This window comes from Asparagus officinalis, chromosome 2 (assembly GCF_001876935.1).
Source record: "Asparagus officinalis chromosome 2, Aspof.V1, whole genome shotgun sequence".
Lineage (NCBI taxonomy): Eukaryota > Viridiplantae > Streptophyta > Magnoliopsida > Asparagales > Asparagaceae > Asparagus > Asparagus officinalis.
Window position 1 is genome coordinate 10,026,793 of NC_033795.1, and position 15,550 is coordinate 10,042,342.

Below are 15,550 nucleotides of genomic sequence, written 5' to 3' on the forward strand. Positions count from 1 at the left end.
TGGATCAAGGACGAGAAGGAATTGTCAAGCATAAAAAATGTAGTCTTTGCAAACAACCGGGACATACTCGACCTCGTTGTCCAGCTAGACTCAATAGATAGCAATTAATTGGTAATAATTGACATATTCAAATTGTGATTTATTTTAATATAGACAATATAATTAGTCGTGGATCGGTTATTGATATGTTATAATTGTATGTGCAGGTATATACACCATGGAGCCTGGACCGAGTAGTGATGAGGTCCTATATGACCAGCCTCGACACCGTTCACATGTTATATCCTTGACAGAGGTAACTAAGTTTCTTATAATTTCAATATTGCATTCTTATAATATTGTATTCTTATATATTCATTTGCTTTACAGAGAGGCCCGGATATTGTTATGGTTGATCATAGCCTCAACCATAGCCGTTGGCATCTAGAGGATGAGCGCATAATAGCAGCTGTAGGACGGGCCGGCTTCTTGACATGTTCAAAGCTTCGTTGGATGAGGCTTGATTGGCCCCTGCTCACCGCTTTGATAGATATGTGGAGGCCGGAGACCAACACTTTCCACTTCCGAATGGGAGAGTCTACTATTACGCTACAGGATGTAGCTATGATACTTGGTCTCCGCATAGATGGTCCGTACGTTACCGGCAGTGATAGACAATTTTGGCCGGACAAGTGTGAGGAGTTGTTAGGTGTAGCTCCAGAGTCAATGCCTGGAGGAAATATTAAATTGAAGTGGCTAAAAAATACCTTCTCGGTGCCGTTGCCTTTTGATGCGCCGCCAATATTGATTGAGCAACATGCACGTGCATACATTATGCACATGATCGGTTCAATATTATTTCCAGATTCGAGTAAAGATAAAGTGCATGCCAGGTATCATTTTTATCAGTATTTACAATTATGTCTGCTGATTTAGCTTATTTTGATAACTTGAAATGTTATGAAAATGCTAGGTGGTTACCACTTATCGGGGACTTGGACACATGTGGTGCGTTATCGTGGGGTAGTGCGGTTTTGGCGTACTTATATAGAGAGATGTCTAATGTTGCATTCATGAAAAATAGTGACCTCAAAGGGTGTCTCAGCTTACTGCAAGTATGGGCATGGGAGAGGCTGCATTTGAAGCCGAGACTATGCGTGAATTTACAATTAGACGGACAAATTCCACTAGGATGCAGGTATTATATTTTTTAACGTAGTAAATATAATTGTAGTTATTCATTTGGTACTGAATTTTGAAACTAACACAGATGGAATGTCCAAAAATGTTTTGACGAGACCCCGGCGAGACAGTTAGATTTCTACCGAAATGAGCTTGACCGCATGAAGATTTTTCAGGTATCATTTCTATAAAAACGAGTTTTTTCTTCTATATATCAACTTTCGTTTTAATGATATGCAACAATTATATGTAATACTCTGTAGATGGAATGGGAGCCCTACACCCCATTTCTCGATCATCTACCCCCGATATGCACAGAATACCCAGTTATATGGAGAGCCAGAGTTCCTCTAATATGTTTCGAGATAGTAGAAATGCATGTACCGGATCGCGTGCTTCGACAATTTGGTCTTGCACAACATGTTCCGCAATTTGTTGAAAAAATAGAGAGGAAGGCGAAGAAAGGAGGCCAACAAAAGGACTGGGCAGCTGAGCATCAAAATTATATACACAGATGGAATGATAGACATTTTTGTATTGTTGAGCAAATCGAGCCAACTCCCCAGGAATCAGATTACTACACTTGGTATTGGAGGATAACTAGAAGATGGATACTCCATGCGACCACATCCCCGGTTGAGTTGCAAAGAGGATATGTGCCTCGGGGTATAGATGAGAGAGAATTAGTAAGTATTTTCAAATTTATTCATTTTTATTAGTATTTTTCAATATTGCTAAATTATGTTTTTTTAAAAATTTGCAGGTATCAGCAATAGATGATGTTCAAACCATTGCAAATAGTGGCTTGGAATTGGCTCGAGCAGGTAATATAGAATTAAATATAAAATTTACATATTGTAATTTGAATTTTAAAGTAATTTTTGCATTTCGGATTTTTTTGAATTATCTCTCGCAGGTACATATCCCGAAGCACAGAAACATGCATCAATATATCAGTCGATAATGCAGAGGCTTCACCAAGCCTTACATCGAACTCATGAAGACCTTCATGATGGACGAGAAGTACCTCAATTAGTATACACACGTCAACAACGACACAGACGAGGACGACGCAGAAACGACAATGAAGCTAGGCCTTCCCAATGTGTTGACGATGGAGCTGGACCGTCACAACCACAAACGCAACCGGATCATGAACTCATCGAAGGTCGGGATAGAGGAGGCCGAAGACAAAGAGGAGGAGAAGAGTTCTTGGATGTATGTAAGCTAATTGGTATTGTTATATAAATTACAATCCTATTTTGATATGTACATTACAAACGTATTTCGGGACAATATATGGTTTTTGGATTTGTAGCTGAGATTGTGGTGTGACTTATTAGATTTGTAAGTGGGTTTGTGGCATGATTTGTTGGATTTGGATTCGTAAGTTTGTGGCGTGATTTGTTGGATTTGGATTCGTTATGTGTTTATACAGGAAATTGACATATGAGTTTGTACAGAGAATTGATATATGTGTTTATGCAATGGTGTAATTTATGATTGTTGCGTTTGAAATATGCTTATGCAATGGTGTAATTTATGATTGTTGCGTTTGAAATATGCGTTTGTACAGGGAATTATCCCGTAGCAGAAATGCATGCATAGTGTATGTGCAGGAAATGCACGGGACTTCTAGTCCCGTGCATTTCATTGCGCCCAGGAATTGCACGGGACTAGCAGTCCCGTGCTCTTGTTTTTGGCAGAGACAGCAGGCTCTGTAAAATGCACGGGACTGCTAGTCCCGTGCATTTCATTGCGCCCAGGAAGTGCACGGGACTAGCAGTCCCGTGCACTTTATAGAGAGTCACAAAAGAAGTGCACGGGACGACTAGCAGTCCCGTGTATGTCGTAAAAAATCTTCCGCAGCAAAACCGACCCTTTTCAAAAGAAAAGGGTCGGTTTTGCTATTTAAATTTCGATGAGGTCGGTTTTGCTATTTAAATTTCGAAATCGGTTCATTTTGAAAATTTGTCCTAAAAAATATAGAATGGTTAAACTAACCCAAATATAGAATGGTTAAACTAACCCCTCTAGAGGGATTAAAATAAGTTAACCCCTCAAAATGAGGGATTTACTAATACTCCTATTTAGAAGGATTAAGAGTTAACCCTTCTAATTATAAAGAAAATAGTCAAAATCATTGTTATTCTCAAACACTAAAATTGATCACAATGGCTAAAACAAAACTTATTTAACAGGTTAATAATTATGGATTATTATCGACTGGGCTAAATACATTAATCCTTCTCTTTAACCCCTCTTCCTTAGCCCTTTGTCAAACGGAGCCCTAAGGTATAATACATTTTTGTAAGGCGCAACGTTATTTAGTAAATGTGGATTATTATCCACTAGATAGGAATTTATAAATGGTCAATAATGCAAGTGGATTATAATCTAATGTATTTGATAAATTTAGTGCATTTCAATTCTTTTTAATAATAAAACGTCAAATTGATAAATTGCAATTCATTTTTATTGTCAAAATGATCAAAATGTCATGAAGTTGGTGGTAAGTTATTAAAAGAAGCATTTTATTTTGCGAAATTATAAAGAGCATAATTATCATTACTTGGTCAAACTTCATGGTTTACAATTCACCAAAAAATAAGCTTTATTGTGAAGAATTTAATTTCAAACAAAATGCTATGGTTTTAGTACTAAAAAAACAAAACAAAACAAAATAGAAATTCAATTGTTAAAAATGATTGGTGCAAAAGATCCAAATTAAATTGAAAAAGGTTTTTGATGATGCATCATTGCTTTTGATTTCTTAATTTCTTTTCTGGAAGCTACAATATTAAATTCTTTTACTGACAAAAGTTATAATTTCTAGGAAATAAAAATGTGACCGAAGTATTTAGAGCATGTTTGATAACTGGTCAAACTATGATTTATAAGCCACTGTAACATGTTTGACAACCAACTTATTTTGGCTTATAAGAGCATCTCCAACGAGGAGGCTATTTGACGCGAAAACCCAATTTGACGCGATTTTATCCCTCCAACCCAACTCTAAAACTCATGCTATTTTGATAACTGCTATAGTGCTGCGCCAAAATCACACAATTTGACGTGATTTTATCCCTCCAACCCAACTCTAAAACTCACGCTATTTTGATAACTGCTACAGTGTTGCGCCAGATTTGGCGCAGCACTGTAGCTTTAGCGCAACATATTTTTTTCCTTTTTATTTTTAGCCTTTTAATTTTTTAATTATTTAGATAAAAATAATAATACAACATAAATTAGCACATAATTCATAAAATATCCCTTTTATTACACAAAAATTTATGTTGTATTATTATTTTTTATAATAATAAATTTATGTGCTAATTCATAAAATATATGTGGTAATTCATAATAAATTTATATCATTTTTATAATAAATAATAATACAATATAAAGTAATATGTTAAAAATATATTTTATAATAATAAATTTTTGTTGTATTATAATAAATATATTTCTTTCGGGCACACAACGCAAGAGTCGGACGAAGTCACCCTCCTGTATTAATTAATGATGTACTAAAGTAAATCCAGTACGCTCCCCCTCTGCACGGGTTCCAACGTTGTATTAAAGAAAATCCAGTTCTCCGCAGTGGTGCAGACGTACGGGCCCTTTATGGGCCCGGCTAAAGACTTGGACTTTAATGTTGCGTAGCAAGGTCAGCATATACATCTGTGATGTAGCAGATCTGTTAGTCATCGATCTTCCACATGATCAAGGAAGTTGATGACAATACTTTTGTCTTGTTATTTTGTTTAGCCTATGATACAGAAAAGGTGTAATAATTTTTTATAAGGCACAGCATGTTGGGGAGCTTTTGGATTATAATCCACTAGGTGAATTCTCAAATGGTTTATAATGCAAGTGGATTATAATCTGACGTCTTCGATAAATTTAATGGACTGTAATTGTATTTTTACAATAGAGTGTTAGTCAAATAGATAAACTACAATCCATCCTTGTTGTCAAAATAATTAAAAATGACATGGAGTTGGTGGTGTGTTCTTAAATGAGGCATTGAATTTTGTGAAGTTATAAGGAGTATAATTGTTTTTACTTGGTCAAACTTCACAGCTTATAATCCAACAAAAAATTATTAGGACGAAATCTGTACTATAGCTCTTATTTGAGTAATAACAAACTCTCATTTAGTAGTAATGCTTGTTTGAGATGTCACTGTACAGTGAAAACGGGTATATGAAGATTACAAGGCCAAAAAAAGCAAAAATAAGCATTTACGTTGATTTTAGTCTTGGAACCATCAATAGTTTACCGTGAACAATTGATGGTTAAGGCTCATTGATGGTCTATAGTAAACAACAGAAGAAATTGCATAAAGTTTATTTTGAACCATTTATGGTCCCTTGAACATCGTTAGTGTACAGTGCACAATTGCAGGTTTTCAAAAAATCAAAATCAGACCATTAATGGTCTGCAGTCAACCATTGATGGTACTCAGGGAATCATCGATGGTCGTGAGGAACCATCGATGGTAACAACGTGTTTTGACAGATTTTAAGAGTTAATCGCAGTCGTTCATTGATCCCTTACATCTGCAACTTCCACTATGATTTCAATATCTCTTTCCTTATTTAATAGAGGCTATATAATATAGGAAGAGATTATATGTTGGAGAGATTCTATACTTTGAGAAATGAAAATCTTTTGGAGAGAATAAAAAGAGAGATAATTCTAGGGTTTGTGAAGAACAATAGATTTGTGATTCAAACTCATGGAGCCTCGTTAAACTCTTTCTCGTTGCGCTCAGCATCTTCGGATCGTTTCAGAGAGAAGAGTTGTCCTTGGATTGAACATCATCAACGTTTTTTCATCATGCTTCACTTCAAGCCTTTGAAGAATGATTTACTTAGAAAAAGGGTTGTAAGATATTTTTAATTTGCGCTTAAACTATTTTGGTAGTTTTGTTTCATCTTGTTTCTACCACGTACTCAAGCAGGTGACAATGGAGGGTTAAGACTAGTTAAGGCTAGGTGTTATTCATCTGTGAGGATTTATGCTAGAAGACTGGTTTCGAGTAGATTCTATTATACGATCTTTGCAAGTCCACTGAACTGGGTTATGATTTAGGTGAACTTTAGTCATAGTGAGGAAACCCTTCGTCAGAAGGAAAAGTAAACGTAGGATTGTTATCCGAATCACTATAAAAATCTCGCGTGTCCCTTAATTGGTTTTTTATTTGGTTGTTTTGCTTTTATTTTTTTATATTTTTGCTGCATACTTTGTGTTCTAGCGAAAAACTATAGTAAATCTATTCACCCTCCTCCCTTTAGGCTTGCATCTCTGATCCAACAAAAATAAACTAGAATACTTAGCTTATTCTTAATAAATTATAAACTAAAATAAGCTACTTGCTAAACTTTGTAAAGTAGATTGTGAGCTACAAGACGTAGTTTATAAGCCGCTTTGATTACTTTCACAAGATGCATCGGACAAAATGTTGAAGTTCATGCAAGCATGAAAAGCTTATAAAGAATTTGACTTTATTATTATATATATGGCAATGCCAGCATATACATCAACATATAACAAATCTGTCCACATGATCACATTAATTAGGAATTTGATTACAATATCGTTATCTTCTTATTTTGTTTAAAATTTGATTTAAAAAAGGTATAGTAATTTTCTATAAGGCCCTTTTAGTTTGTTATAATTATATTTATAATGCAAGTGTCAGTCATATACAATTGTAGTTGTTAAAAACTACTATTACATACAGTTGCACTCATCTTGTCTAGATTTAAAAATTTGTGCATAGTATCAAGTTCCTACATTTTTGCTATACACACACATAGCAATATGGAGGAACTTGGTATTGAGCACAACTTTTTATGCTCAGTAGTGAGTTGGCTCATCATCATCCATCCATTCAAATGAGAGACCACATTCATATGGATTTGAGAGTGGATGGGAATGAGACACCTCACTATAAAGCATAAAATTTGTGCTTGGTACCAAATTCTTGCACTTTTCACACGCGCGCGTACACACATATATATTTAATAATAATATATTAAAATAATGTATTACCATATAGTATTATATATATTGATAAGAATTGGGGATCTAATAGCAATTTTAGTGATTTGTGGGTCTAATTTCTAAATACGATAGATTCAAGAGATTGTTATGAGAAAACCCCCAATATTATATGGTTATATAAATTTAAATATACTTGGCTAATTTTTTCTGAGAAATATTAAGAAAATATCCCAACCCACAAAGTTTATTATAATTATTTATTAACAAAATGGAATCTCAAGGTTGATACGAATGTCATAAGATAAAGCACGAACGATAAAAGATTTACAATTTAAACCATTAAAAGAATATTAAAAGATATTTTGATCAAATACTTTTTGGTGGAACGATAGTTCATTAGAGGAGATTTCTTCCAGGTCCTTTCTGTAAGTCCCGATACTAAAGAACAAAAGTAATCAATGCAAAAGTCTAATGAAATCATATCTTTGGGGAAAATGAAAATTTTTCTCTTAATCTTCATATGAATATGCTTGCATTGAAATTCCTTGGAGAGTTCTAGCTTCGATTAGGTGTGAAGAAGAGCCTATAATAGATGAGAACATGCATATTCCAAAAGAAAAACTTCATGTGACAATGAGAACATTCGTGAAAGAAAATTGAGTAATACTATCTTCCATCATAAGAAGCAAATATGAAAGAAAAATAGTTCCTTACATCTTTTTTTAACGTTTTGCATAAGTACATATTTTCCGCCTTAATGCTCAATCATATGTTAAACCTTTGTACTTGAAATATTTTGAACCAAAATATTATCTAAAATTATTATGCATATAAATCAGAAAAAAATTACTTCTATATAATATATTATTAATTATTATATTTATTTTTCTATATTTGTTTATTTTTCGATGTTATCTGCATATCAATTCTTTTATATCAACTATAGAGCATAAAACAATCATCTGCAATAATAATTATAATACGCATCATGTGCAACACATATATTACATACTAGTGTTTTGGAAAATTGTAAAACATATCCTTAAAATATCTAGACTTCTAAATAGTAATAAAACCTATGAATAATAAGTAGGATCATATAAACTTTGATCATGGATTCTATGTTAAGTACAAAAAAATTATAAAATAATTAAACGGCTCGCTTGGGTCGGAAGGTAACCCATTTAATAACTTGATTATTTGATGAGCTAGATCGGGTCAATATTATATGAGTCCGGTCAAAATTTATATGATTGGGTCGGGTCGGATCGACCTGTTTGCCACCCCTTCTCCACAAATGAACCTTCCAAGGGTAGCCAACAACTATAAAAGGACCAAAGAAGAAATACAGGAGATCTACCTATTTAATCAAGAATTCTCTCAATAACGGTCAAAATGCTCTCGCACAAACCAACGCTGCTTCTCTCAGGCTTCATCACCAAGCCCAGTCTCCGCCCGAGGCCGGACCTGAGCTCCGCGGTTCCGCCACCTCGGAAGTCTACATACGTCCGTGTTTGCTCTCGGTTCGATGAGGTCCGGCGATTTGACCATCGGCCGAATGCCGACCGAGAGTTTCCCGCGGAAACTGTGTTGCATGCTGCCGGAAAACATGATCAGCTTGAATCCGTGATTGAATCAGTTTCCGAAGACAAGAAGGAATTCGAGGTTTGTTAAGTGTATGCTTATTTTCTCTAAATATATTTTAGAATTTGTAGTTTAATCCTACGGAGTTTCATTAAATAATAGTTTGCTATTGATACTGTTCAATGTCAACTTCGAACCATTTGTGCCTTTGGAGCGTGACAAAATGTACTAACGGTTTTATTTTCAATGGATTTTAGGATTAACCGCTCAAGGAGAGGGGAAAATGTATTTGGAATTTTTTTTTTGGTCTGAAAAATGTAATAAACTTAAAATGCATCAAACTTCGATATTATTGTACATTAGTTATGTTATAGATGCTATCATAAATTGCTAGTATTATCATCCCTCATCTCTTCTAGTAACACTTAGCATTTCTGGATTCACACATTTAGTTATAAATAACATGTCACGTCTTTTATGGATTGAAAGGTGAATAGTTGATAAGTACTTAAAAGTTATTTATTAATAGGTTTTTGGTTCATGTGACCAATTGTGACAAGTGCTTGTCAAAAAGCTTTTGTAACCAATGGTATAGGGGATTTTGGTTTATTATTAGGAATTTTAGGACTTTATTGGATAACGGATAGTTTAGAATATTGGGATTATCGCATGCTCACTTTATATTTTCTCCCTGACTGGTGATAGTAGGGACAATTCAAATAATCTATGCAACTTCAACTTCTCTTGGTCAACGCAATTTAAAAAAAATGATAAGTGTTAATGTGATTATTCCAACTAGATTGATTATCATACATGTAATAATAATAGTAGTGATTGTTACTCTTAGACGTATCCGAAAAAATTGAAACTTATTAAGTAAGTGTTTTGTCAACATATGTAGCAAAAGAAGATATCTAATTTAGCTCTTTCATGCTTACTATAACGACTTATTTTGGTTTTCTCTAGGCTACTTCAACTATAACCTGTGGGAAAATTTTGACTTTGGATCTTAATTTCCATCCAAAATGTTGCATTGATTAGATTCAACATAGGAAAGTCACATATGGCGCGATCTATATGAGAAAGTATCCCGTGGGGATAACTGATCATGACATTAAATGTGTACTCAAAAGATGTTAAATGTTAGATCTAGCATGAATCTCAAAATCTAATGATCCAACGATTGACATCACTTGGGTGCACATTTAATGCCGTGAACTCGGGTGTACTTGATACTTTTTCGATATATATAGAACTTTGTAATTATTTGTCAAATGAGATTAATTCCAAAATAAATAGTAAACTAAAAGTTATTGTGGGAAAAAAATAGAGACCAACTATAGTTAAATCTGAAAAGGGCTTCTCTATTTGTCCCTTAAATTATTAGAATTAGACTCTTAATCATTGAGACTGCTTTGAAGTTTTATCAGCTATTTCAAATTAGTCACTCTTATCAGTTATTGCGTCTAAACTGTGACCTCTAGTTTGTAGCTTTTAATCACACGCGTTGATTTTTTTTTCCCCTTCGCTCAATTAGAGATTTACGATTCTTCCCTCAATTAAAAGTCCCCAGAAAAATCAAAGAAACAAAATTAAAGAGATGCGTATAGATTGGTCTATGTTTAAAGAAACAGGCTTGGATTTGAAGTAACTTCAGCAGAAGGTATAACTTGAAAGTAGAAACCTATAAGATAAATTTTCATTGATTCGACGCACTAACAAGAACCTCTTTAATTTCCGGTCTTAGTCAAAAGGGTTTTTATTTTCCGGGTTAATCTTAGAAACCCCCTCAATTGCGGGGTCATTTTAGAAAACCCCCTTAGCTATTTTACCTGTAAAAAAACCCCTCTCAAATATGGAGTTGGCGTAGATAACCCCCTTCAACTTTAAAAATATTGTTTATTCCCACTCAACTTTCCTCACTTAACTCTCTAAACTAATATAATTTAAACCTAAAGGAATAAATGATTTAAAATGACAATATTATATCTAAGACATTAATTTTTTTTTACCATAGTGTCCATTTTTAAATTTGTTAAAATTAACTTTCATCTTATTTTCCCTCTCTTCTTATTCCTTCATCTTCATTGCGAGGTTTACGTGCAAATCTAAGTTAATTCCTTCATTTTTGAAATACTAAACTTCTTACATTTTCTGCTCATCCGCGCTTGTCATATTTGAAATAATTGAAACATTTAAATTTTCTTTTGAAGAATAGTTTCCTCATCAAAACCCATCGAACGAACTTTAATATTTTGATTAGGATGGGTTTTTAAACTCGCATGATTTTTTCTCAACCAAGATATTTTAGTCATTGCGTATTTCAAATTAATAATGTTAGGGGTGTTATTTGAAAAAAACTAGAAAGATAAAGGGGATTTTGTGAGACACCCATAGTCAAGGGGGGTTTAGTCATATTTTAAAAGTTGAGGGGGGTTATCTACAACACCCTCAAATTTAATGGGGGTTTTCTAAAGATAAAATAGTTGAGGGGTTTTTTTGAGACAAGCCCCATAGTTGATGGGGGTTTTCTAAAAACCTTTATTTTTCAAACCACCTTATTTTGTAATTATATAAAAATCACCTTTCCATTTTAATTGATACATAAACCACTTTTAAAAATAAAATTTTGTCGGCAATCAACCACCTCCTAATTAAATTTTCACAAAAAATCTAAAAATAAGCTTAAAAAAAAGTTCAAGTTCAAAGTATATAATTTACATCCAAGCATGATGCAAAACATTAACAAAATAAGTCACCTTTTAAAGAGTAATTTGGAGTTTTAAGTGAAAATTTTGAGTGAGAAGTGGTTGGTTGCAATAAAAATCATTTTAAAAATAATTTATGTATAAATTGTTCATTAATTATTGATTTCAGGCCAACTACATTCCCCTGAGTCCCCTCAGCTTCATAGAGCGAGCCGCCGTCGTCTACGGAGACCTCCCCTCTGTAATCGACGGTCCTCGTTCGTACACGTGGAAGGAGACACATCAGCGATGCCTCCGCCTTGCCTCCGCCCTCACCCATGTGGGAATTTCTCGCCGCGATGTCGTAAGATCATCTTCATCTCCTTCTCAATTTTTTGTTTACTGTTGAGTTTTGTTCAATTTTTTTAATGCAATTTGCAGTTTTAACCCCAAGGTCCGATTATTTGCTATGCTTATACATTCTTTGACATTAAGCTGTAATACGTCTCTTATTTAACTCTGATAAAAAGGACAAATTTTCAAAACCACCCTATTTGAACATTTAATCCCAAAAACGACCTGTTTTGAATTTATTTGCAAAAACCGACCTGGTTTTAGCCTTGGGGCTGAAACCAGGTCGGTTTTTGTGAAAAAACTTCCGAAACTTCACGGGAGTTGAACTCCCGTGAAGTTTAGTAAAGCTGCTAAACTGTAGAAATAGGTTAAAACCAGGACTGAAATCAGGACGGTTTTCAAATTTTTTTATTTAAAAACCGACCTGGTTTCAGCGCCAAGGCTGAAACCAGGACGGTTTTTGAAAATAAGTTCAAAACATACTTTTTTTTTTGGGATTAAATGTGGAAATAGGTTGGTTTTGAAAATTCGTCCCTGATAAAAATTATCCACCTTGGGTGATCCGCACGTTTAGAAGATTCCGATAGTACTCCCACGGTCTCGGGGTCTGACTTCAGGCTGGTTTTTATTATAAAAAAAAACCTTCTCCCAAAAAAAGGGATTTCGCCTATCAACCCTATTTGCATATTTACCCCAAGATCTGTATATTTGCTAATTTAACGGTGTTAAATGAGAGGACTAAATATACCTGTAAGTTAAACTTTGGGGTATATAGGCAAGAGCCGCTGTAATTTGAAGGGAACTATGATCTCCTCCATGAACAAACTTGCATTTGGAAGGGATTAATGTGGGTAAGAGCTTAATATTTGCTTCTCCAAGTATTTTCCTTGTTGTGATGTACTTTAACCTTTTTTTTATTCTTATTTTTGTTTCCATTATTTGATGCACAGATAGTTGGGGATGTTCAAATATGACTTCCAAGATATTGGATCCGATTCCTATATAAAAAAATCAAAAGAAAAAAAAAATGATGCACATATGATTAGGACTGTTACCAATCTCTGATACAAGTAACCAGACCATGAAAATTAGACAATATCCGCTTACAAATGGGTGTCTTTGGGGTATACTAGTAGGATGTTGGTGCCATTTACATGGACATGATTAGATATTTACAATTGCCTACTTGTAGCAGGAGGATGAGATGGAGAGAGGAAAGGATGACACCTGATATATCATGAAACTCGATGCATATCTTGCAAATTTCTTAGCACAATTACTACAGTTTTATCAATATACGATATATCACCCAGATATCACCCTCTCTTTTTTTATTATATATATAATATTTGAGTGCTGCTACGGGGACCCAAAATATGGGACCAAGGGAGGGGACAGGTGATGTGTCCCCTCCCTATTGCATAATGAGTTGGCCATGCCAACTCATTATGGCCAACTCATTATGCAATAGGAAGGGGACACATCACCTGTCCCCTCCCTTGGTCCCATATTTTGGGTCTTTAAATCATTTTTCATAATATTTCCTTACTTCTTTCATATTTTGGATGCTTATGATTTTGTGTTTAAAAAAAAAGTGAGAGTAAGTACAATTTACTGGGATGATCATACTTACTACTTCACTCGATATCATCATTCCTTTTCTTTTCCTGGCTCCACAATAGGCAAAAGAGAGATGGCCTTAACAAGATTTGTCGAAGATCAAACTTGTGATGTTTTGCATCTTTTTCTGAAGAAAAATTCTAATGACTAATGAAATAGATCCTGAATAGAGTTCCATTTTTGTTACAGTTACTGTTTAAAGTTAATTTAGCTCCGTCCCAAATGGATTCATCACTCTGAAGTTTTTAATGGCCTTCAGTTTGGTTTTCTTGAATCAGGTTGCTGTACTCGCCCCCAACGTTCCTGCAACATACGAACTCCACTTCGGTGTTCCAATGGCCGGTGCAGTCCTCTGCCTTCTCAATCGACTCTGCTACGATATCCTACCTACTGAGGCACTCAGGGGCCAAAGTCCTCTTCGTCGATCACCAGCTACTCGAAAAGGCCCAGGGCACTCTCAAACTTCTTTCGGTGTCTAACGCACCTCCTCCTATTCTGGTTACAATCTCAGAACCAGGATCACCGACTACCTCAGCAGGCATGGACTATGAAAATCTCATAGCCACCGCCGACCCACATTTTGAAATTAGGTGGCCTGTCGATGAACATGAGCCTATATCGATAAATTACACGTCGGGTACAACATCCAAACCTAAAGGCGTTGTCTACACTCATCGAGGAGCGTATTTGAATGCTATTTCAACGTTTGTCATGCACGAAATAACTTCGATGCCAGTGTACCTGTGGACTGTACCGATGTTTCACTGCAACGGTTGGTGCCTCACCTGGGGCATCGCAGCCCAGGGTGGGACCAACATCTGCATCCGAAATGTTACAGCGAAGGGAATCTTCGATAGGATTGCTCTCCACAAGGTAACACATATGGGCGGAGCACCGACAGTTTTAAACTCCATTGTGAACTCGCCAGCTGGCGACCAAAAGCCGCTCCCCCATCGAGTAGTGGTGATGACCGGAGGCTCTTCGCCCCCGCCTCATGTTCTTTTCAAGATGGAAGAGCTCGGGTTTACCATCATCCACATGTATGGACTCACTGAGATTGGTGGTCCAGCCACAGCTTGTACATGGAAGCCAGAGTGGGAATCTTTACCCGCGGAGGACAAGGCGAAGATTAAGTCCAGGCAAGGGCTTCATCATATCGGGATCGAATTGGATGTGAAAGATCCCATTACGATGAAGAGCGTTCCGTATGATGGTAAGACGATGGGCGAGGTGATGTTTAGAGGAAACACTGTGATGGCCAGGTACTATAAAGATCCAGAGGCTACTGACAAAGCTCTTGCGGGTGGCTGGTTTCGGTCTGGAGACTTGGCAGTCAGACATTCTGATGGATATGTACAAGTTAAGGATCGGTCGAAGGACATTATAATTTCAGGCGGGGAGAATATAAGCACGGTTGAGGTGGAGGCCGTGCTTTTTGAGCATCCGGCTGTTTTTGAGGCTCGCGAGGCCTGACGAGCACTGGGGGGAGACACCGTGTGCTTTTGTGAAGCTGAAAGAGGGGTGTAAGGTGAGTAGCGAGGAGATTGTGCAGTACTGTCGCGACTCGTTGCCGCATTATATGGCGCCGAAGACTGTCGTGTTTGAGGAGATACCGAAGACTTCGACGGGAAAAGTGCAGAAGTATGTTTTGAGGGAGAAAGCGAAGGCTATGGGGAGTATTTCTAAGATTAATGGTGCTCTTAAGATTTGATTGTTTATGACCATGCTTTTATTCCCTTTAACTTAGAGAGCATCTTAGTTATCTTTCTCTGAAGATGATGGTTAGATTTGTTGCAAGTTAATTATCAAACTGAGATGTATTTTTTTCTTGTAGAAGGGGAAAGATACAGATTATGGTACTAAAGAACTGTTCTACTATGCTTTTTCTTTAAAATATGAAATTTCTAATCCGTCACTATTTTAATGAAACATTTATATATATATATTTTTAAAATCTCATGTGGGGCCCGGTTTACTGTAGCAATGAGAGGGGGGAGTGTGGTTGGGGTTGTGGTGGGTGGTGTGCCCCTAACACCACTCATATATATATTATCTGAAGGCATTCTGAGTGTATCTGTACAAGTGTATTCATTGTCACACTGTGTTTTGGACTTTGTTACAGAATCTGC

At 35.7% G+C, this 15,550-nt stretch overlaps 2 protein-coding genes across 2 annotated transcripts; both read left to right on the plus strand.

Moving 5' to 3' along the window:
• Window positions 1,050-2,453, plus strand: LOC109830200 (serine/threonine-protein phosphatase 7 long form homolog). Its single transcript, XM_020397386.1, has 5 exons — window positions 1,050-1,177; window positions 1,250-1,337; window positions 1,425-1,847; window positions 1,925-1,985; window positions 2,078-2,453. The coding sequence occupies exons 1-5, from the start codon at window positions 1,053-1,055 to the stop codon at window positions 2,407-2,409; spliced, it is 1,029 nt and encodes a 342-aa protein (XP_020252975.1). The 5' UTR covers window positions 1,050-1,052; the 3' UTR covers window positions 2,410-2,453.
• LOC109830198 (probable acyl-activating enzyme 1, peroxisomal) lies at window positions 8,523-15,299 on the plus strand. The gene is given in 5 exon segments (XM_020397385.1): window positions 8,523-8,841; window positions 11,638-11,811; window positions 13,700-13,785; window positions 13,787-14,881; window positions 14,883-15,299. Coding segments are annotated over 5 exon segments (1,875 nt in total). The 5' UTR covers window positions 8,523-8,571; the 3' UTR covers window positions 15,133-15,299.